Here is a 25,000-nt window from a genome sequence, read left to right on the forward strand (position 1 = left end):
TAACGCGTGAAGATATGACGACAAAAGCAAGAGAAAGAATACCTATAAAGGACAACACAGATCAATAGTAGTACTAATAAATCACAAAAAAAATTTACGAAAGCATCCCCCTGAGGAAATCTAATAACGATAACGATTTGGTGGAAAAAAAAAGGTAAATCAAACAATTAAATAAAAATTCGATAATCGACGGTGCGTATAGTTTTTCTTTTTGTTTGTTGAGAGGGGGTAAGAAAAAAAAATTGAAGTAGTACTTTGTAATGAGTCAGTGTACAAATAGATAATGCGTAATCGTGTAAATACAGAACTTTCATTTTTATTCTGCCAGACCCTCTTCTATGGTTACAATTACATAAAACGATTAAACACTATTCTCTACCGTTCGAAAGAATTATCGTAATATTGCAATATTTCACGGGCGATCGAATCTCTTGCGACGTCCCATATATAGAAAATATGTCTTGTTTATATGTACAATATGCAATCCTTTAATACTTCCGCTTTGAAAAAAAAAAAAGAGACTTCTCGATATATATGTAAACCTCGGACAAGTATATTCGTTAAATACGCTGTACAGTCATATCCATGGAGTATTATCATTCGTCCCAATGATATCGATCAGTGTGACACGTATATGTCTATAGATATTATTTTGCGATTCTGGGCTCTTTCGAGGACAAAAAAAGAAAAAAAAAGTCGCTCACCGACCAGACGCCGTACGCCGTGCCAATTATTTTTGTTCCATTGACGTTTCGCTACCCTTTTAACATCCGCCGGCTCGTGACGAATTTGTGCATCGTTTATTTTTTTTCTCTCAAAATTTCCACTAGCGCAACATCCATGCATTCCCTTACTATAAATTCACACATGCGTGCACATTCATTCACGTGTGTATACATATGTATAGGTAATTTCTATACCATATTTAGAGTACCAATACCGGAGTAATATGTTATTTTTTTTCCGCCGATTGCGCAATCTTAAATATATATATATATACTCTTGCAAATACAATTGTTTTTTTTTCTTTTCCTTACGCGTTTACTTAAAATTAGAATAGTCGTACGCCTAAAAAAAAAAAGAAAAAAGAAGTAATCATATTATCTCCCTTATGCGTTACCCCTAGGATATTTTAGGTATGTACAGAGCAGAGCTTGTCGATTGCGAATTCTTTTTGGGCATTGCCGTACCGTTTCAGTGTGCTATTTTTTGCATGCTGTTTTTTTATTTCGTTTTTATCCTTTCCTCGCCTCTTTTCTCGAGCGTTTGTTTTTTTTTTTACTTTTTCTCGTAATTTTATGCCGAATCGACTGTTAACGATAATCGCAAGATTTCATGATCAAAGATTTCGTTCTACTGCACGCCCGTCATTTCTTTTTTTTTTTGAATCTCAGCTACGTAAACTATGTCGCTTTATTTATCTTTGCTTTTCTTTTTCTTTTTGCCATGAGCTACGCCGCTAGCCCCAACAAACGCACCTTGCAAAGCAAATGACGCCCGAGTCAATTTCGACGGGTTGTACGTAACAGCAGCTTGAGTAATACGGAATTACCCTTCCGGAATTAATTCTTCCCGTCGATAATCTGAGTTCTCTTACTTTATCTTTCTCTCTCTCTCTCCTCCTTACCCCCACCTCGCTCCTTATAAATGCTGGTTTGGTACGACTAACGAGTGTTAAACGACAATTAAAAAAAAAAAAAAAAAGGATTCGCATCATTGTAGAGGCGTAAAAAAATTTTGCGATCTCTCAAAAAATACTCCTCTCTTATTTTCCGCAATAAATCTTTTCTCAAAATAAATAAAAAAATTTCATCAGGAGACCGGTCATTTACGCTTTGTTTTTTTTTTGTATATATTATATAATATATAAATATATGCATGTATATATTATATCATATATGTATACAATTTACAGGAAGATAGAAGGTATGCTTATTTTTACGTTTTTTTTTTGTTCTTGTCAATAATCAATAATCGTTACCCGCGATCGAATCCATACAGAATTATGAGACAGTAGTCACGGTTGCATCTCGTGAAGTCGTGATACGGAGAAAGAAAAGGGAAAGGCTCCATCTATCGACACACGCGGTTACAAAATTTTGCGTTATTTCAGAATTTTATGTACATGCGTGTGTATATATATATATATATATATATATACCGTAGCGACGTCATGACGGTGAAACCAGTATTAATAAATTAATTAAAAATCGATCGTCTATCGATACGTACGTGAATCCATTTTAATACTAAAGCGACCCCGTTACTTCCCACGGTCAGAGGTAAATGCATCAAAACAATAAATTAAACCGTAAATGAGGTCATATAAATACACAGTTTTATTGAACTAAAGTAATCGTATAATGAGATCAGAAAGGATTAAAAAAAAAAAAGATTTTAAAGTACATAATTTTTTTTTAATATTACTACTTCGTAAACGATATAAACAGAGTGGACGTTATATCAATGGAACGACAAAAAAAAAAAGGAAAATTACACATAAGACGAAAATGCGTATCTAAAGTTATTATATAATAACGTAAATAAAAATTTGCATCTCTTTACCACTCGCGATGCCAATTCGGTGTGAAGAATTTCAATTGGACACAATGATTGAAATTAGGTTTCACCGCCTAATATAAAAGTTCGCTTTTTTTCTTTTAACATTCTTTTTTTTTTTAACAACCCCCTTCCCACCTTCAAAATTCCCCCGCCCACCAAGCTTCATATTCGTAGTACGTTATCAAAATTATCTTCATGTAAATCGCTTTGAGGTTATCCGAAGATAATGGATTTTATCCGAATCATAACCTTAAATTCGTATCGTCATCCGATGATCTCCTTGAAGGGACTTTGACGAAGGTTAATTTAATAACATACTGCAATCAAGAGCCCTGAACTTTCCTAACCTCCCGTCATCATCATTCGTTTACAGCCACTCGATCTTTATTAACATACTTTATAATTAATTGCAGGCATTCGCACGTTACGACGGTGCATATGGAGAGATGATAAGAACCTGTCGTTTCAAGTAAGACGAAGCATTTTTGTACTAAAGTGCAGCGATATAACATTATATATTTTTAATGGATTACCTACGGTAGACTACGTAATGTACATGTGTGGGTTCCTTTTTTTTTTACATGCACTACAGCGCGGTGCAATCGGACCGAACGCGCTCTGAATGACTGATGAATTATTTGGAAGTTTTATGGCTCTGCAATTAGTAATTGCTTGTTTGTTTTTAAACGAGAAGAAATTTCCCGCTCTTTTTCACGTTGACGCGTTTCACGGCAAACGTCGCAGGAGGGAAGTTTTTTCACAAAAAAAAAGCCTTTAAGGGCCAGGTAACAATTGCGACTTCTGTCGGCAAAATTGAAAAGTTCACAAAGGAGGTTTCTTACGATTGCGTCAGTAACAATTAGCTTACGTCGATACACTCGTGTATTTTCAATCAGATTATTATTAGATAATAATGGTCAGATTGTTTAAGCACAAATCCAAGAATATCCAATGGCGACAATTTTCATCGTGCGCAGATAAATAGAAATGCGGCATAAGACTGTAAGTGCGTAGACAGTGGAGAATTGATCTTTTTATTAGCGAACGAGTACATTTTTTTTTTTTTCGTCGGGATGGAAGGAAGAGTTGATCTGATAAATCCGGTCCGATCGTGACGCCACGGTAGATACAATATATCTCTAATACGATAGATACTGTAGGTAGAGTTATAAATCTGTTTTTTTTTCTCTTTCTTTCATCATTATACTTCGTAAAGAATCTGTACCGATCGACATTCTTAAATCATTTCCTTCCTTCTTCTCATTTTTATATCCCATCTGGAGCCTCACCCTCTGACTAGATTGCATTTCTAATGTCCTTAAATGATTTAATCTAAATTTGCCATCCATAATGATCTGTACTATCATTAGTATCGTTTATCGTTTATAACATCTAAAGGGATTCGCTACTCTTATTGAGAACTGTTAATAAATCGTTCATCTGATCTTACCAGCAAATATATTTAATATTAATTTATATACCTACGGAGAACTCGTTTATTCTTGCCCAGTCTCGCTCCGAACAGTCTGGGAGAAAGTAAAGCTTGTCTTACACTCATTAAGCATACTAGTATTTACAGTATGAGTTTGTCAGAGCTTGGCCTGCGAGTCGCGCGAGTTTCGTACGCTTATGAGAGAGCGTCGTGGCGGAGCGCGTCCTTTCTTATACTCAACAGTGCGTACAGTGTACTTGTCTATTCGTGTACAGTGTAGTAGAATGCATAATGGAGATACGCCATCAGAGGCCACGCACGCGGGAATCGACCATCAGCCATCGGCCATTCTTGCTCGGAAGCTTGTTTGTTTATCCTTTTAAACGTCGAGGGGTAAAATTTACAATTACAATACAAAGAGAATACTCAAGCGAGAGCTTAATCGCTAGGACTACCTTTTCTTCCCTAACTGTTTCGAAGCTAGTCTCTTTTTTAGCTTGTGGTCCAGCTTAACTGACTTTTTCTTGGGTCTCTCAGGCGAACCGTTGCAGCAGGCGCAGCCTTTCTTTACGTGACCTCGCAAACTGGAGCGTCTCGCACGACAATCCGGTTCTACCGATGTGGTATTGCTTGTCTCATCGTCAGAAGGTTCCGAAGTCTTATCGCTGGAAACTACAGCAGACTCTAGGATCAAATCACTTTTTGTACGGCCCGACAACACGCTTTTCGCATCGGCACGATTTAAAACTACCCGCGCATTCACCTGCAGCTTTCCCTTTCTTTTCAAATAGACGCAACGGTCGCCAGCAGAACTTGACTTCGCTTTATCCCTGGCCATTACGACGGACTCGTCCAAGCCATTCGTTATGACGTCCTCGGGCTGACTGCCTATGGATTCGCTGATACTCGAATCCTCTTCCTCCTCTTCCTCGTCGTCCTCCTCATCCTCGTCGTCGTCTTCCTCGTCCTCCTCTTCTTCGCTGCTCGATCTCGTTCTCTCGGACATAGGACTCTCCCAGGAGAGGTAGTCATTCGCTCGCGTCACTTTTGAAGCTCCACGCTTCTTGTTTGCGTAGGTGTATTTGTTGTGTGTAGAGAGCAGAGGACCCGCAATTGGCGACAGAGGCGAAGGTATCGTCACGTCAGCTGTGTTGCCGCTGAGGAGTGTAAGGCTCTCGTCCCCAGAACTCGCCACCGAGACATTGTTCGCGTTCGTCCCTGCTGGTAAGGACTCCGCCGAGTCTAGGTCTATGTCCAGCTTCATATTGGATGGTATACTGGACGCACTGCTCGGTGAACCTTCTTTCGAACCGTTTCTAGATCTTACCTTTGCTCGGCTTGAATCTTTTGAGAAATCATTCTCAATCAATGGCAAAGTTACTGGCGAAAGTCTTGAGACGTCGGAGTTACTGTTCGACGCCTCGTCCTGACTTAAATTCTCCAGGCTCAGTCGTATGTGCTTCGCGGGATTTCCCATTTGCATGTCTTCGACCTTCTCTCTCTTGGCTCTCTTCACAGTGTCTTTTATTGTTCTTGTACGCTGCACGACATTTTTTCTTCGCTCGTTCAGCTTGAAATCAGCGACTGGACTGGCATCCCGACTGCCACTTGATGAATCCAGTGAACGGAAGTAGGAGGCGTTGTAGGACTTGAGGCCGAGAGGTTGGCTGCACGAGGCATCCTGTGAGGAATGATCAAAAGATGGAGAATGATTGGTATCAAAGAGTAAGTCTGCTTCAGGAAAGAGATCACTGGTACTTGGCTCATCGACACCCAAGTCCTCGCACTCCTCCGAGAGGCTCTTCTGCAACCTTAATTCTCTTTCTATGGCTGCAGCTTTTCTTTCCATTCTTTGCTGTAACAACTCCCGATCCAATCTAGGGTTCGGTTGTGCCTTTGCCATGCCGCTCTTGTTTGAGTATTGCTGGAATGGCTCCAGGGTGTGATTCATGAAGTACTTCTTGGCATTTGTTTGATACACCTGACCACTTGCCATTTCTATACCCTGACCTTTGTTTATTATCTGAAGAACATTGTGCACGTTCTCGGAACTGTCACCCTCCCTGGAGTACACTTTTAATGGCTCGATGCTCAGCTGATTCGTCGACGTTGGCACGTACCTCCATGGTGTATCCGGAGAGGCCTTCCTCTCTGGCTCCCAGGCCTCCTGAAGTCTCGCGTTTCCGCAGAGAATGCCATTTCCTACTTTTGACGCAGCATCGATGCTCTCTGACGATTGTTGAATTGATGACTCCTGGCTGTCCGAGCTGCTCGGACCACCCGTTACAAGAAATTGTCCAGACGTATTATCCATACTTGATTGCTTCGTAGTTGCAGTCATCACAGAGACAGAATCTGCGAATAAAATGGAAATGATCCTTGTCAATAACGATTTCGAGAAATTCAAAATATTAAAGATCACTTATTGCCATTAATTTACTAATAATTTACCTATTTCATTATATATTTATAGAGCCGATGTCCTTGTATATCCTTACCGTGCTTTGTAGCATTTTGCAACGACGTCACCACCGTCGAAGACACGATAGAATTTGATGCGATTAAAGTCCTCGGCATACTGTTAACTAGATCCGCAGTATCATCAATTTTTCTCTTTACAGTCTTGGGTGAGATGACTTTGTCATCGGTGATGATCTCCGTAGAGGCTTCCTTGGTTTCTCGCTGTTGACTATTGCTTATTGAGGAAACATCAGACTGCGGTGCAAATGCCAAAGCAATGGTAGCAGCCTGCAGAGCAACTGGTTTCTCGGACTGCACATTCTCCTGGGCTGGCTTTTTCTCCGGGGATTGTGCTATCGCAGCTGACGCTACACAAACAACGCTCTCGGTCTTCAAAGACCCGGGTGACGACAGCTTTGCGATGGAGGAATTGAAGAGCCTCGTGCCTTGAAGAGTCAAGCTAGGATTGCTCGTGATGACGCCACAGATCTGCTGATTATCATTCAACTCGTTCACGTTGATATTCCTTTGAATGAGTCCGATCGTCGGCGTTTTATTAACCAGAATGGCACTTCCACCTGATTCGACTGATGATATTCCGGATGTGACATCACTTTTGCCGACAATCTCGTTAGTAGTTTTCTCGGTAGACTCCGCAGCGAATTGCGTACCACTTGTACTAGTTTGCGGCATCACTACTGATGCATTCTGAACGTTCTGCGCTGTCAAAGTTTGATTAGTTGTTATGGTCTGTAACGTTGGTAGTTTGACTTGCTTCACCTGGGTTGGCTGCGATATAATTTTTCCTGCCTGATTGAGAAAAGATTGCAATACCAGGGCATTCGAGACCCCAGTCGTACCGGATGTTCTGACAGTGGTTGGAACAGTAGCCAATAGTTTGGAGCCACCAGAAACTATCGTGAATTGTTGACCTCCCTTCATTAGGTTCATCGGCAGAATATAATTGGTACCAGGCACCAGGACAGCTGTGCTGCCCATTTTTCCAGTAACCGATGCTAGTGCTTCGCTTACACTGACCGCAGTAGTCTGTACAGCTTCCTGGACGATGACAGCACGAGGTTGACCTGTGCTAGGTTCAGTGAAAATCAGATTCCGCCTCTTGATGTTAAGCTCGACACCATCATTCGAATCATTCAAACTTCTGGCCTCTACAGAGGCGTCCACGTTCGACGCGCCGGAAGGTTCCTCTGAGGTAGAGAAGCCTGCAGGACTGTCCTGTACATGAACAACACCAGAGGATGAATCCTCGCTTCCCATTGTTCTACCAAGATCATCCGTACTGGGACTTAACTCTGACGTTTGTTGACCGACAGGTTTCGATTTACTTGAGTTTGACTTCTTCCGCTTCGAGGATTGACTAGGATTCGTCGGTGGATTCGAGCGTCTCCTGGGTGCAGGTTTATTATTAAGATCCGGCGAGTTCCTGAGCTGTTCGGCATATTCATCTAATATCGCATAGATCCTTTGTGCGGTCTGTTCATCTTCCTGGGGCTTTTGCTGTGGCTTTGGAATCGGGGATGCTTTAGACGTATTGGTCGCACTTGTTTTTACGGTCTTTGGTGCTGTCTTCTTGACGGTTTTCGATGACGGCGTCGGTGGAGTTTTACCTGCAGCAGGTATTGGTGCGGGTGCCGGTGTGACGCAAGGACTCGAAGAACTTTGCGAGGTGACACTAAGAGCCGGGGAAGCTGCCGGTTGACAGTAACTCGTTACAACAACGACCGGAGTCGAACTTGTAACTTTGGACCCGGTAGTCCCGGTACCTTGATTTACATATGTCAGCGACACCTTCTGCGGAAATACATCTTGTTGTTGCTGAAAGGTTACAGTATTCCCATTGCTAGGAAACTCTGTACTACCCGGTGACTGCGTTGGCATCAGAAGCTGTTGCGCCAGAGCGCTAACCGAAGAATGTTGTTTCACTGCTTGTGCCTGCTGCGTTGTAGTTTGAGTCTGCACGGTCGTCGTTGTTGTAGTTGAGGTCTGATGCTGTGGCTGAATGGTACTCCTTTCTTTCACTTGTTCCAGGACACTCTCGAATTCCCTCAATTGCTCCAGAGTCGTCGAGCTCACCTGGTTTGGGACTTCGATAGGTGAATTTATTAAGTTCTCCGCCGTCCTGACGGTTGACTGTTGTTGCTGAGGCTGTTGTTGCGGAAGTCTGGGCGCTGTTAGCACAGCGATGTTTTGCTGTCGAATTGGCGTACCTGCTCTAATGATGTTTAATTTAACGACCGGCGTCCTGTTTCCTGGTATCGAATTGGCGTGTGATATTGTCGGAATGATATTCAGCTGACTGGGATTCGTAGTGGATATCGTTACTGGAATTTTGTGCGTGTAGATGACGCCAGGTGAGGCGTTTTGTACGCTTTGTACGAGTTGGGTAATTGCCTGACTAGTTGCATTAGGTGTCGTTACGCTGGTGTTACTAGTACCAGAACTCTGGACGATATTAAGTATTTGCCTACCAGCTGACAGTTGCAAATTTGGAATGTTGGTGATCGATTGAACGTTCATCGGTGCGTTCGTCGATTGGGCACTTTGAACGGAAGTTTGTACAGCCTTCGAAAGGTTGCTTGATGTTTTCTGTATGGTACTCGGTTGAGAAATGGTCTCCGTTGTGGCAGAGGCTGCCACAGTCGTCGTATCCGTTGATAAAGTATAAATTGTTTTACCAAAAGCTTGCTGAAATTTGGGTAAACCTGTATTTTGACCAGACTGCGGGGAAGCCTTGACGGGAATTAATCTGTCGTAGGTATTCCTGCTCGACGTTGTCCCAGAAGCTTCGGAGGTACGCTGTATCTGTCTGGAGAAACCGATACCGGCATCGTCCAGATTCTGCAATGTCAGGACGTTTCTCTGACCAGAGACGTTTGGATTGACTGAGGCCAACTGATACGTCCCGTCAGGTTTACATACTATTTGCAACTGCTCGGACGTTATAGGCACCGACGTTGCCGTCGTCGACGGCGATGGAGATTTCTTTGGCGATTGATTTTGGTTTGTTCTCTGATTAGTGTGCGGCCTGGGACTGTCTGGTTCTATTATGTTCGAGGCATTCATCAGACCCGTCGGAGGAGTGTCTGGAGGTTGGTTAGCCTCCTCGCCAAGGTCGTGCATGGCTGATCTCGGTGGAGGAGTCTGACCTGCAGGACTCATTCCTACACCGCTATCGTGACCACCGGAGGAAGGAGTGCCTGGTAACTGAATATTTCCTGCGATGGTGGAAGTCCGATTTCTCGGAGGTGTATTGCCACTGTTCACTGAACCCGAATTCGGGCTCTGAGGAATGTTTCTGGAGAGCTGAACAACGTTAACCGTTGACTGTACTCGAGGAGGTACCATCATGTCCAAGGAGTTCAGTCCAGGAACATTTTTCGCGAGTATATCAGAGTCTCTGACTGCTTTAGCCAGAATATCGAACTTGGATTTACCCAGGTTGGACTTTACAGAACTAAGACGTCTTCCGTCGATCGAGCTCAGGTCACCCTTTGTAGCACTGCCAATACCCACTTTCTTTTGCTTTTGTTTCTGATACGTTCCGATTGCATTTTTATTTGGCGAGAATGGCATACTTTTTTGTATGTTTCTGAGCTCGCTGGTAATGTCGCCAGCGCTGAGCTGCTTTTTCGATTGAGCCAATTTCTTATCCACCTCGTCTGCTCTAGTTAACACAATCTTGGGATTGAGGTTTAGTGAGCTCAGCATCGGGGCAAACTTAGTAATATTCGAATTATTGCTGACGTTATTATTATCCTTGTTTTTGTTTAGTAAATTTTTCTGCAGAATTTGAGCGATCCTCGTTGGTTTCTTGGCGTTATGCGGCCTAAACATTCTCAAGGACTTGAGGACAGCTGGATCGCTTCTCTTCTCGGAGATGATCAACGGACCCGCGGACGCATATGCAGAACCCTTTATGGTTTCTCGCTTGTTCTCGTCCATATCAGCAGAGAAAAGGGTGATGATATCATTGCTACTCATGTCCGAGCTACTGACATCTTCACCTGGATGTCTAATATTCTCGTTGACGAGCATGTGGAAGTGTGAAACGGATTCCATAGTAAGTTTCGATTTGCCACGTTTTTTATTGACTTCCTTAGTCACTGCAATGTTTGGTTTCTTTTCATGGCGGCAACCGTCACTACCCAGACTGTCTGTCTGACTGTCTTGTGTGTTGGTGTCGCTGTCAGATACGGAACTCGTCCGACTTCTGAAGTGTTTTGGTTTCCTTTCAGAGCTGTCATAGTCGCTCTCTGACGACTCTAATCTATGAACTTTCCGTTGCCTGGCGGTTCTTCTTACACGAAGGACACTTCCGCTATCCGAGTCTGTCGTATCGTCGAGGCTTCGTCTTGTCGAAGATCTTTTATAAGGTCCAGCTGGCTGAAAGCTGCCAAATTGTTCAGAATTATCAGAAGGTAAGTCCGCCCATTGCTCGTATCCCTTTTCGATCCCGTAAAAAACGTCCTTCGTGTCATCCTCAGAGGGCCAGTCCTTAAACTGTGAGTAGTCGATGTTTAGGTACTTGAGCTCCTTATTCGTATTGCGCATCTCCTCCGCATTCTCGAGGTATCTCTCGCACAGGCCATTCAGTTCCTTCCAATCCAGTACCCAGCTGAGCATATGATACCTGGGACTGCTGAGCACAACGGCGAGGTCGTCACAAAGTTGTGGTGACAATCCCAGTTTTTCGCCATCCAGCACTTGATTCGGCACGCACTTCTCGTCATAATTCGACGAACCTGTCATAGCTCCTCCTTGTATTAAAATAAGCGCGTCCAATGTCCTCTCGACATTAGACACCACCTCTGGAGTCTTGCTGCGTGGAAGTTCAATTCCGGTAAACTCACCACAATTGAAACAGAGTTCACCAAGTGGTCCATCGGAATCAGGATTTCTTTTAGGATGCAAAAGGCATCTGTCACTGGCTGTATCGCTTTTTCTTGGAGACGTCAAGAGACTTTTGAGCAACTGATCGGTTCGCTCGAAGGTCTTCGCGATACCGTTCTGAAAACCAATTCCTGAAGACGTCGTTGTCGTCGATGTTGTTGTCGACGACGTCGCAGTGGTAGTTGTCGTGACTTCCGTTGCTGTTGTCACTGTTGCCAAAGATGAAGTCGAGGTCGATTGAACTGTACTATCGAAATTTGCCGTCTCTGCCCTTTGAGAATTGTCAATCCTCTTCTCACTTTTAACATTGTTTTGACCCGTGTCCAGGACATGTTCGACTGCCTCATTCGTCCCATCTTGTTTCGCTTTGCCACATGATATGGCCATCTCCTTTATCCTGTCGTAGCATATTCTGGTAGGATGAAGGGAGAACGCAGTTAAAACACATTCCCTAGCGATTCCAACATTATCCACGGCATCGGCCAACTTAAGGAATTGCGTACTAAGACGTTTCGCAGTTTCGCGAACTTTTTCCTTATCAGATTTTGCCTTTTGACTCTCCAGCTCGTTCATATCAGTCGTCAAGGCTCTGATATATAATTCTATCACCAGTGACTTAATGTTATCACCAAACTGAAACGAGACAACATTTGTTAGTACATTATAATTAACATTAAATTTCATAATAAATCATTTCATTAGTTTCATCCAAAGCCGATACTCACGTGCTTCGAGAGTACAGCACAGAAGATATATATGTGCTGGGCACTTTCAGCAGGTTCGATGAGTTTCCGAATCATTCCAGGAAGGGTAGGCGCAATGTCCTTTAATTTTACGTGCAGAAGTGCCCAAGAATTTAGAATTTGTTCGAGGGTACTAGCCCCGGTTTCCCCAACTGGTCGAACCATACCAGCGGTGACGAGGTACTGGGCAACCAATTCGGCCGCTTTTATCGAATTCCTCCATACGCGAGCAGTTCCGTACTTGGTTGGCTTTTCTCCACTGAGCCTCTGCACCAGTTCGAGACCGTCGCTAAGGTCCATTAATTTTAACTGCAATGTGAAAGAGCATTCTTTAGTCATCGCCGAGGAGAAGCCACTCTGACCTAAAGTGTAGCCAAATTATTACTTGAGCGAATATGTCTTGCGTGCGTTTCAGTTTGTACAAGAGGACAATGTATACGTCAATCATATATTGAACATGATGGGAATCCGAAAGCGAACGTAACCGATCGCTTCTCCTGAGAGAGCGGACACAGGCAGCCGCGAGGTTCACCGCTATGTCCTCGCAGCGGTCCTCGCATAGTATTTTCAGCCTCATGGTCAGCAACTCTCCCTTTTCCGAACAGCAGAATTCTAAATGATCAATCACAATGGTAATAGGATTTAATATCTTTCGATTTAAACATTTTCTTTTATCCTCTGAACTTACCGTCCTCATGTTCGGAATCTGGTTGACCGTTAAGTATACTGTCGAGGACAGGATGCGTCCATGGGTTGTGCACAAGTGCGATCAAGTCTGTACACCTGGAAGCTGCGGGGTGTTGCACCAGGTGTGTCGCGCACCTCTGCAAGGTTACGCTGAGGTGCGTCTTCGTGGCGGGTGACAGCTTCGGCCACTCCCCGCGTAATACAAGTTTCAAGGTATGTCTGAAAGTAATTTCAGTGATTAAACATTTTATTGCCAAATTATATTTAAGTCCGCCTTCCTTTCACATGTTCCAACTGACATTGTAATCGTAATCAGCTAGTACGTAAGCGATCAAAAAACTTTTGTACAGAGTCGTTTGATACAAGAAAATTATTATCAAAATCTGGATGATGGTTTCATCTTAAACTATCCGTGTATCCGTCAAAGATGAATTTTTTCAACGACTCTTTACTCTCTTCTAAAAATTTATATTCTCCTGCACACAATTCTCGATTGCTGTAAGATACTACAATTTTGACAATGCTGCTGAAACAGTGATGGCGGATAAACATAAGATTACACTTTTTAGTATGCACTCACTTGTGAGCCCATTCTATGAGAGACTGGGTGGCCTCTGGGGTTGCCGCAGGAATGAAATTGGTGACATGCTCCCAGGCGGACAGAAGTGCATTCACCTTGTCCCCGTACTTCTTTTTGCTGTCACTCAATGTCGCTTCAAGCCCCTGTAAATCCACAAGTGCGCAAAAGGTCAGCAGGAAATCGTTATGACATTAGCATATGAATTTTTTAGTCAAGCATGCCCGTTCTACAATTAATCCTCGACAAAGTTTCCAAATAGAAGCTTTACACGGTAAGTTACTAAGTCAGTAGCTTTATAACATGGATCAACACATTAAGTCCAAAAATTCGCTTCACCCTACTCAAGTCACCACGACTGTATAAAATATTGTTATACATAAAATCCATCTTGACCCATGATTGCACGTTGCTTCAAATCCACCTTATTCTTATATTTACAGTATTAGCCTCGGATGAGAAAGAAAAATCAACAAGGACAAAAGACAAGTTTGCACTGCAGTAGGTGCTGCCGATGATGTTCTTCCTGGTGGTTTACTCCTCATTTCCCTCACAGTGTCCACATGCCGGAAAGTTTTAAAGATTAATTTTCTTACCCCGGTGAATCGCACAACTGCGAATCACCAGTTCGTTGAACGGACCCTTAATTATTCGGTACGTAAATAAATGCGAGAGAACGAAGATCAAGTCATGGAGGAATCGACTCTTGAAGCGGGTGAACCAACCCGGATTGTTTTCTCCGTCGGTGCGAATTAAGAGAGACGAGTAATTAAGAACTAAAGCGATACGACTTACTTTAACTTAAAACATTAACGTAGACCATCGCTCGAACTAACTTTGCTCCCTTTGCTCGAAAAGCAACGAGTGAGAATAAAATTAAAGCATTCACAAAGACGTTCACCCACCACTCGACACAACTTAGTAACATCCGGAGCTTACAAGATTACAATGTCATACGCAGTGAGACCTTAAGATGGAAACTTGGTCGATGATTTTGGTTGACTTCTTTTTTCTTAATAATAATTCCCGGAACAAGTGCCGCCATCTTACCACGCACGACTTTTGGATGTGCGAAGACATTCAGAGGGGTGTCGAGCGCGGCAGTACTTTAGGTATGGAAGCCACTGGGGTGTAGAGCTGCAAGCCAGCTTCCTAGTTCGTCTCAGCCAATTTGTGCCGTTCTTGCCGTTTAAATGTTTCCACGTGCACCACCTTCTGGAACGGGACTGTGACGAGCACCGTGCTGGAGCAGAGGCAAGATTTGTGGCGGACATCAGCAACCTCGCCAAGCTTCTCCAGCGAAGGTGACGTTTGTCCTCCTCCGAGAGTATCTCAAACCCTGTCACAGTCTTATCCACTCGAGTCTCCTATGTCCTGCACTCCACTCGCTGCACCTCTACCCTCTGTAACAAAAGGATCCTTAAATTAACTTTCACTGGCATTAACAATTAATCTACTATCGGGCAAAAAATATTGAAAAAAAATTAATTAATAAATAAATCACAAATATTCTTTTCATTATTTCCTGCTTCAATGACTTTCCACAATGGTCCTACGCAAAAAGCAATACAAATACTCTACATAGATACAATTAAAATAAAAGGAACAAAGAAGAGGGCAGGAACAAACACATGCCTAACGTCCATGTAATTTTGATTGTACTGTCTTTCGCAGGTGATTCAGTAGGAACCGGAAACGAGTCAAGTCAATGGGGGGAAAAAAAACCCACAGAGGAACCTCTTCGGGCGATTTCTGTTTTCTTGCAGCAAGTAAATTCATCTCTCGAACCGAATGTAATCTAATCCTGATTATTTCTCTTCGCTTTTCAACCGCGACCTGTCTCTCAAGAACTTTTATTTTTTTCTCTTTCTCTACGCCTACACGGACGTTCGTAACAGGCATAACCGTAGACACTCCTGTTTACAAGTCTTTCTGGCATACATACGTAACATCCTTGCGAAATCGACGGAGAGTGCTTACCTACAGAAAATCAATTGATTACAATCCAAGGAAAGAATCAAAAAAAGGAATCTTTTTTTTTTTAACAAGCTAGATATTAATTTACTATTTTCTAGATACCAGCGATACACTAATACCGTACCCATTATCCACAGTATCGTCTTACTCGTTTCATAAAAAATATTCGCCCTTAGTCTCTTCTCCATTCGTTATTGCCAACCCCAACCAGAGCAGCCATAGATTTTTCCCATTACTTGAAATGGCCAAGAAACTCTTATGTGCTCGATAAGCTTGTAAGCCGAATTGAATAAATGAACGAAACAGAAATAAAGGGACAAACAGAAGTGACAGGTAGGAAGAGGAAAAATAGAAAATAAGAAAAGCTCGTGAAATGGCTTTTAAAATTGTTCGAGCATGGGGGGGAAAGGAAAAGTTCTTAATATCACGGCAGCCATGGGACACGTGCCTCGTTACGCTATGGCAACGCGAGTCAAGCTAATCCGAGGTGGCCTGAGTCAGGTTAGGTTAGGACAGGTTAAGGTGAGGCTAGGTGAGGTATGCAAATTACCAGGAAGCTATCGAAAAGAGCCCAAGAAGGTGGCTATTGGGCTCCGTACGAATTTTCTTGGTGTAAAACTTGCATAGAATTCCCGATGGCTTTTGCCGGATGCTCGAGTGCTTTTTCCAATTATCCAGCGTTATCGTGAGCTTAGGTCGCCGATCTATCGGTGTGAAACTACGTTTTCATCCTTTTACGTGTATTTATATATCCTAATCATCCTCCGACGCCGTTTCCTCGTGTTCCAAACCGACTCGGAACTTATCTATCGATTCGTATTACTTACATAGTTAAATTCCAAGAGGGTTTCGGGTACCCGAAAACCTTCGAAATGAAAGGTGGCGTTGGCAAATAGCAAATAGCGAGCGCACTCGTGGAAAAAAGATCGACGAAACCATCGGGAGTTAATGCGTTAAGTACGCGAAGCAAAACGTCTTTAACGACAATGCCATCGCGATTTGTAATTTCGATCGAAATTTCCCGTCGATCAAAAATTCACCGAGGAATCAGGCTATTTTTTTTTCTTCTCTTTTTTCAAAGCAATGGTACCTTCTGCAAATAGACAGCCTTGCCCGCAAGGTGACTAGAGAGTAGACCACCAGAGCTTCGAAAGCATCAGGAAAATCCTTTCTGTCGATTCTCATCGAAATTGGCCCCCACGGCTTTTCAAAGTTTCCATAGAGAATAGAAACCGGAATTTGAGACTGGTTCCAAGGAAGCTTTCCATTTTTCCTTTTTTCTTTCTCTTAACAAACTCATGACTTCTATCAACCGTAGATTAAATCCTTAAGGGGGTTCTCTGGTTTGATGGGTTCAAAAAATCGATTTTTCTTTTTTTGCATAAATTGTTTCCTTAATATGTCTAGAATATGGTGGTAAAGTGATTTTTCAAAATTCGAACCCATTATAAAGATACAGCAGTTAGAAGAGGCAGGTGTTCGGGGCGCTGAGCTGAGCGCGCATTAATGGTAAGTTAGGATTTTTATAGTTGTAACTGTACTTGAAACTTCAAACGCGTTTTTCTCAAAACTACGTTTTTCAAACTTTCCTCCATCATATCTCGAGAACGGCTTGGCCGATTCACTTCAAATTTTTAGGGTCGACTCGGCACATATAGACGCACGGAATGGTCTATTACCACCCCAAAATTTAAAATATTTCTATTTTTAACAAAAAGTTAACAAAAAATACATGAAATTCGAAATATTTTCTTCCGAAATCTGTCAAAAGTCCAATTTTCAAAATTTTCTTATCATAATAATCCATTCCGTGTATTTAAGCTTACAGATTAAAACGTGCCCGATTTTTTTAGTTTCAGATAAGCCAATCAGCTGATTTCGTGGAGGGAGTGAGCGTCCATTTTTTCGAGGCAGGTGTCTTCAGAGCGCTATAACTTTTGTTCTAATGAATATTTTTAGCTAAAAATTTATATGTATACTCTTGAAACACTTATAAATAAACGATAAAAATTCCAAAGTTCTATCTCTTCATTGGTCCTCACAAAAAATCCCAAAAAAATGCTTAAAAATCAGACCGTCAAACCAGAGAACCCCCTTAAAGGATCAAATGCTCGATTATCGGTAGAGATCCGGAAATTCAAGATTGGGAACCATGAAGTTCCATTACATACAATGAGTGTCTTTCGATTTTTCAGTACTATTTTTTTTCCAACCCCCAGAGATACGAAGGGTTGTTCGTCAAAAGGCTAGCACGAAGGATATCGCAAAGGGTCTGTAAGGTCGACCTTAATCCCTTAATGGGAGCACAATAGGGACCTATATAGTTGCATCAAACTATTCAATTGTCGAATTCACATTGAATCCCTTTCGATCTCATACCAAAACCTTTAACCTATGATTAGCAATAAAGTAAACAGGATATAATTATCGTACAAAGTATCTGCGAACATTTTTCAACTTACTTGAAGAGCCCAAATTTTTTTTAACGTCAACTCTTCCGCTAACGGTTTAACGAAATTATCTCCCCCATCTTACCTCTCACCGTAAATAATCCGTCAAACTTTTTTCAACACACGGGACCACGTCTTTCAAGAATTCCACGTGGAATTTACAGTTTCCGTAAAAAAGCATCACAGAATAAAAAAAAAAAAATCTTTCTGCCAGCAATCTATCGCAACTATACTTATGCAATAATTACATAACGTTAATTATTAACGTTACTACAATACATTCGGTAAGGCCCCAAAGGGCCCTAATTGGGCACAGTATCGATTAATCGATCCGTGTTACACGTTGCAGCGTGGTACAATGTAAACTTGGTTCACTTAAATAATTTATGTGGAATTTCTTATTAAGTAATTTCATGACTACTGACACGTCTGGAAGGCGTTCCTGCCACGTCCAATATATCTTAGCCAGCACAGCTTAGTAAGAGTGGTGAAGGTTATTGAATCTAAAAAAAAAAGAATCAGTACCTGATTATTTCGTCCCTATAATCGCTGCTCCCCGTCAGCTCACTGTACAGAAGGGTAATCGGGAGTTTACGGCTTAAAAATATAAGGCCTCAAAAAGGCCTTGGTCCGTTACGAAATTTCTATAAGATAGATTAGCAGATCAATGAAAAGTGGAAGTTACTTAATTTAAGAAGACGTTATCACGAGATGGATATTCGATACTTTTAAGAAATTATCCCTGAAGCTCAGCAAAGCGGTATAACGAGTTGCCAGAACTTCCTATCAAGGATGCGATCTTCCTTCGAACGAAATTTTCTTGGTTTTGCACGCTATTGAAAAATTAAACGCGAACGGTTACATAGCTTTCGCTACTACGGCTAAACAATTTTTTTATTGCTCAAGCATATATTTTCTTATTACGCAAAGTCCGCGCCGACCGATCAGCTTGAGTGTGTAAAAAATAATGATTTAAATAACCCGCCAAAGTAACGCGGAACCTTTTCTCCTTCGATACTGATATATTTGAAATTAACGCCAAATTTGCTATTTCCACTTTTAATTCCCCTAAAATCCATTCGTATGAAATACAAAATCCCGCTTGACCCCACCTCCCCCAATCAATCGAAGCTTAACTCAACCCACGCAAATTCAACGAACAACACGATACCACGCGATTATTTTATTTATCTGCCATCCCTCGCAGTTTGAATTATTTTACAATTTGAAAATACATGTCTAATTACTATTTTTGTTTGTTTGACAATGATTAAGCTGCATGAAAATTTTAATAGAATTTAATCGGGATTAAATAAAAGCGAGTTAAATGTACTATGTGACAAGTAGTAAAAAATTATATCGCTGGTACGGAATGCTAAGGGAACTTTTTTTTTTACATACACTCGTAACGTTACGTTGAATACCTTGAAAAGATTGACAATGGTTCCCTGTTAAGAGTGCTACGACAGTAAGTAAAGGCACCAAGGGGGTGCAGTAACAATTAACCGGGCGATGGAGCGTTACGAAGCATATTTCAAATGATTTTTTAAGGGTCGTAAAGAGATCGATAAATGAAAGAAATACAGAATGCCGTAGGTGTAGCTTAGAAATTACGAAAGATATCATAGTTAAGGTCGACGGGATTGTTAGTAACGTATTTGAAGAAATTCGTATTACATATCCGAGTGTAAAAGTAAGCTTACGACACCATAACAATTTGATACGTCGTCGCGATTTTCTCCTTATTCTTCTTTATCCCATAATTCGAAACGGATCATAAATCCTACTAAAAGTTTACCGGGAGAGTTTAAAAGTTGCGGTAAGATTTGAAATTCCAAGCTAGTTCGAATTCCTGGGAAATAAAAAAAATAAATAATCCATCGAATTTCTCCGACGTTTCCGACTCCACGGAGATTCTCTGTAACAGTTTGAAAATTTCAGCTAGATGCGCCGCGCAAAGTGTACAATGTCGTCTGAAGCTTCCGACAATCATGAACGTTTCAAACCTTTGACCCCCTTTTCCGACACCCTTATTTATAACGCGTCGCGTATGACACTGTGGAATTTAACCTACAAAATGGAAAAACCTATAGCACGTTATGAGCGTAAAAAATAAATGGGACGACGAAGAAGCGTTTACGGTGTGGATTTTCGAATTTTTAAAGCTCCCAAAAATCACGTTGATCCAAAGCTTAAGGGTAACGGAGCTGAGAGGCAGGGTCGAGGTATGCGTGTGGCACGCAAAACGTCAATTGGTGATACCAACGTCATAGTAAGAAATACATCGCAGCCCGTGACGATTTATGTTATTTTTCATTAATTATTTATATATCGTACTACCGAGAACAAGTATCGCATAATGATAATTTTTGTCCTAGACTTTCTTCTTTTTGGTAAAACGGAAAGAAAAGAAATGGCGAAATGTTATCTTCGAGACAGAAGATAGTTACGCCAATGAGTGGTACGAGGGCTTCACTTATTCCGATATTAGAACTTGGTGGCAAACGCCTACGTAGCGGAGGCAAGTGACCCTACGATTAACCCAGGGCAACTTGCGAGATACACTTTTTCCTAGTAATCTCATGCTGGTGCTCTGAGAAGCGTCGGGTTTTGGCAGGGAAAATAAATGGTGCGGTAGAAGACTTCAGGTTATTGGAATCGACATTCCCTTTAAACTCACGTGCCAGGAACTAAAGGAGGCGCAGTTCCGTTAAGCGTTCACGATTTTATCTATAGTAATGTAAAGACGAGAAGCAACGCTCGTGTTTAGTTAAGGAGCAAATAATATTTTTAAATTATAAGAAGGCCATTTGGATTCTACACGGTTCGAAGGATTTTCAAATCCGTTCTGAGAATTTTACGTAACTTGGTAAGTGCCATTATGTGCCTGAAAAAAAAATTCCCTTGAAAATTTGAATAATAAACGAAAAGAAATCGAAGAGAACAAAGGATCATAGTATCGAATGAAGAAAAGCATATAATATTGAAGTGCATCTTCCTTAAAGTAACACTCACGCTTGGGACTGTATTAAATTTCACAGTAACGGATCTTTCGATCAGGTCGAAAAGTGCGTGATGGATTATTTAAATCTAAGTATTATCCTTAACGGTCCAGAATTCTCAACGGTGCCCGTCTAAGCTTTACTACTCTATCTACTCTTCCCCTTCGCTCTAAGATCTCCACGGACACGAATAGTTCTTATATTCCAAACGGCATTAATTTATTGAAAAAAAAAAAAAAACTAATGTTATCAACAGTTTTATAAATCTTGACGCAAGCTATATTATAAAGCAGGAGCTTCTAGGAAATAAAAACGAAGTCCCTTGATTCCCGTCGAAGGTGACGCCGCTCATTAGGCGGTCGAGTTTTGTTTTGACTGCACGCTTGGCTGCCTTGACAATACCCCATGTACATACATATATATATATCCTACAGCCATCGAGAGTCACAGGACTACCGCATCAACCCCAACTTGCAACTTCAACGTTCTTTCGCCACGTAAAACCACCCCCTCTCACGCCATTGCATTAGCTGTCCCTTTCACCCTGGTCTACTGGAAACACATGTCGTCATCGCAATCGGCATCCGAAACATATGCACTGTGTTCCAGGTTTAGGGAGACAGTAAACCGAGCTAGGACGAGGCCTTTGAAAAATAACCCGCTGCCCGGAAGTGGTCTGGAATAATTATATTGTTATAGAAGGGACATTAGAATTTCTCCAAACACAATTCGAGTACCGACCTCCTCCGGTTGCACTGATAACTCGGGAAGTCGATTGGAATTTTACCACTTGAACCCGCATGACGATTGAGATACTTAATTCGAATTTAAAAAGAACGTTATGAATTTTTTGAATGGATACGAATCTATGGTATTCTTGATATCTCGTTGTTGTACTGGCTTGAGACAAAATACGATATTTGAAGGAGTGTATTTGAACCTGTTGAAAGTTTGAGGAATTTCCATAATGGCGGGGATTCACGATGGCGCGAGATCTCGTTAACGCGCTGGTATTATCGATGCCTCGAACAGAAATCGAGGTGAAAGATGCGAGCATGCGGAGGTCTCTTCATTGTCCTGACAATGCAACTATTCACTGAGGTAGAGTCATATCAGTTTTTTACTAGATGTCACGACTTATCTCTTTCCTTTATTTTTCTTCTTTCTTCCCTAACAACAAACATCTTGCATATTTCAAACAGAGAATGGGTAACTTTGACGTATTAGCTGATGAACAAGAATTACAAATGAGGGAGAAAAAGAAAGTCACTGGATGATTAACTATTGGCATCCCAATTATCTTCTTTCAGAGTTGCCAATGATTAGAACGAACAACAAATGTCCTCAGTTACCACCTGTGGTCAAGGAATATTGATATGATTTTGAAGTCTTTTTTCAATGCGTATTTGCTGAAAGAAAAATCCCTGGAGATTGTCTCAATGGTTGCCACTAGACTGATCTTATATAAGGTAGTCCATAATTCATGTTCACTTGGTTCATATATAGGATTCTTTTCATTAGAAATTTATCCTGACTGCAGATAAGCCATTTGCGGTTTCAAGAAACGAATGTACTTTGCTGAATAGATAACGCGCGTTGTAATCTTTCACTAGATATTCCTTATCTTGAGATGGGATTTGTGATAATCTTATACAATTCCACAAATAGGTAATAGTGATATTTGCAAAACTACCATTTATATTTACTTGATAAAGTATTTAGAAAATTGTCAATTTTTTTGAATGAAATAAAGGATTTTTAAGAAAATATATTGAGTGATGCATGAACAAGTAAAATTAAATATGGATATGACAAGAATATTAATATTGAAGCATATGGAAAAATCGTATAAATGGTATAGAATATTTGTAAAATGGCCTATTTATTTCTATAATACGTAATGGTTATTAGGTACTTATTTCCACCATTTTAAAATGCTTTCTGTAACTATTAGAAAATTGGAATTACTAGAAATTTGTATTGTAAATTAAATTGTATACCTGTGCTTTAATAACCAAACCGCCAAATAAATAATATAATTCTAAGTAAGCACATGGACATTTATCAAGCTAATCAGTCCCAAAAATCATATTCGTTAAGATAAATATCCACCATTTGACTTATCTAAATCATTTCATACATGATAAACATTCATTCCTATAGACCATTCTATCGATAAAACAAATTTTGGCATTCTATTTTCAAGTACGTTGAATGGAGAAATCGTGACAAAATTATAATAAGCATTATCTTGGGTGAGAATTAATTTCTTTTTCGGATAAAAAACAAGATCTACTAATAAGATCTATAACATCGATTTCCACGTCTCAATATGACAAAATTATTAATGTAGAAATATCATTACCGATAACTAATTTTTTAAATCGAGTCCACTATTATTTCAGTGTGTTTTAATAAAACCTCAAACAGTGCTAAACATCACAGAATACAAAAGATGCTACGTACAGAGTAATATCGAAGATGGAGTACAAAGTTAAAATATATAAAGCTGTATGAAAAGCGACAAAAAAAGGAAGAAAGAAACGTGTGATGTATATACTGTTAGAAATAACAAATGGAGGAACGAGGGAGTAGACAGGCGAGTGGCAAGCATGCTAGATTGAAGTGAAAATGTATAAATGAAGGAGGTGAATGAAAATATGAACAAATGAACGTATGTGGCAACAACGAATAGAGAAACAGATGAATAGACCAATGATCTAAAATACAGTATTAGAAATACCAAGAAGAAATGAACCAACAAACGTACGAGGGGATAGACAGACGGATGAGCGGATGAAGATAAAAACCAAATAGTATGAAAAAATGAGCCAGACATAATAACTACATGCAATGTGTACTTACTAGGTAAGTAGCATAGGGCCTAAGGGTGGTACGACCGTAGTCTAGAGAGAGAAGAGGCACAAGAATAAGCTGGCGGTGCACGAACATCAGGCAAAACAAACAGCGGCGCTCGACTCGTTGTCGTGGTCGTCCGTGGCCGTGTTGATAGCGGTCGGATTCGGCACAAGGGGCGCGTTCGTCCACGAACCGTCATCCGCTCGGAGGGACGCTGCGATGGATGCTCTCATGAGAGAGCACTCAGATTTATCGTAGCACAATTCCAGTGGCGATTCTCCCGTGACGGCGGGGCGCCGGATTAATATGGCCGTCCGTTTACACGAATGTTCAACTTGACTGGCGTAAGTGTGTCTCGTACACGGGCACGGCTGCGCTCGCGAATCCGTCGTCCTACGTGCCTGGACACCGTGCGAGCCGCTCGCATTTGTTTTCTCGCGGCTCGCTCCTGTTAACCCCTTTCTCACTCTCCTCCTCCTTCTCCTCGTCGTCCCCCTGCTTCTCCTCGTCCTCGTCGACGTCGTCTTCGTCGTCGTCGTCGTCGTCGTCGTCGTCGTTTCTCGCGGCGCGCGCTCGCCCGCTCCTCGCGCTACGGGCCGCCTGCCTTTCACACCTCACGCACCACACACGGCACGCACTCGATCCTCTCACAATCCTCTCAGAGGACACGTCCGTATCCTCCTACTCTTCTTATATTCTCTTTGATATCCTCCTTCGTCTTTTTCACGCTGCTATGCTGACGCGAGATCGCACCAAACGACGTCAACACCACCGTAAGCTGTCGCAGCGGCCATCTTTTCGGGATCAACCGACGTAACGCCGTCGACGCTCGGCACGTTCGTTCCCACACGCACGTATCCGTACGTTACTTACACCAACGTAACCACCTACAGATAACCAGCCAGTCAGGCCAATCTGCAGGCAGACAGAGTAAACTAGCGGACACCGCCAAACAAGTAAACCGACCTTCCGTGACGGACACACGGGAAAACGCGGCGCTAGCGTCAATCTTCGTGCCGAAAAAGTCACCCTCGTTTCACGATACTAGCGCCACCGTGATTCTGCACACGCTGATCCGTTTTACATGAGAATATCTTCACTGTGACTGAGAGCATCACGCAAATATTTCTATACTGGATGCTTGTGAAGCTGTCAAGATTCCCGGTTGCTCTACTCTTATCCTCCGCGATACGCTGAGCGCGCGATCTTGTCATCCCCTTCTTCATCCTAACAATAAATGCGCATGTGCGTGACATCTTCTGCCGAACACGTTGTGCCACCAACCAGTGTGCGGTCACTGGTATATAACACAATTCAATGCACCTCGTGCCTTTGACATG

General features: G+C 41.7%; 1 protein-coding gene across 1 annotated transcript; it reads right to left on the reverse strand.

Annotated features, from left to right (window-relative positions):
• Positions 1-296: 296 nt before the first annotated feature.
• Positions 297-24,975, reverse strand: LOC107269825. The gene is made up of 8 exons (XM_015744094.2): positions 23,667-24,975; positions 14,423-14,775; positions 13,376-13,518; positions 12,797-13,014; positions 12,494-12,720; positions 12,091-12,417; positions 6,493-11,998; positions 297-6,349 (listed from the first exon to the last, which is right to left on the reverse strand). Exons 2-8 carry the CDS (start codon positions 14,450-14,452, stop codon positions 4,446-4,448), a joined length of 8,355 nt encoding a protein of 2,784 aa, XP_015599580.1. The 5' UTR covers positions 14,453-14,775; positions 23,667-24,975; the 3' UTR covers positions 297-4,445.
• Between the last annotated feature and the right edge of the window lie 25 nt (positions 24,976-25,000).

The sequence above is a fragment of the Cephus cinctus genome, unplaced genomic scaffold, assembly GCF_000341935.2.
Source record: "Cephus cinctus unplaced genomic scaffold, Ccin1 Ccin1_scaffold0690, whole genome shotgun sequence".
NCBI lineage: Eukaryota > Metazoa > Arthropoda > Insecta > Hymenoptera > Cephidae > Cephus > Cephus cinctus.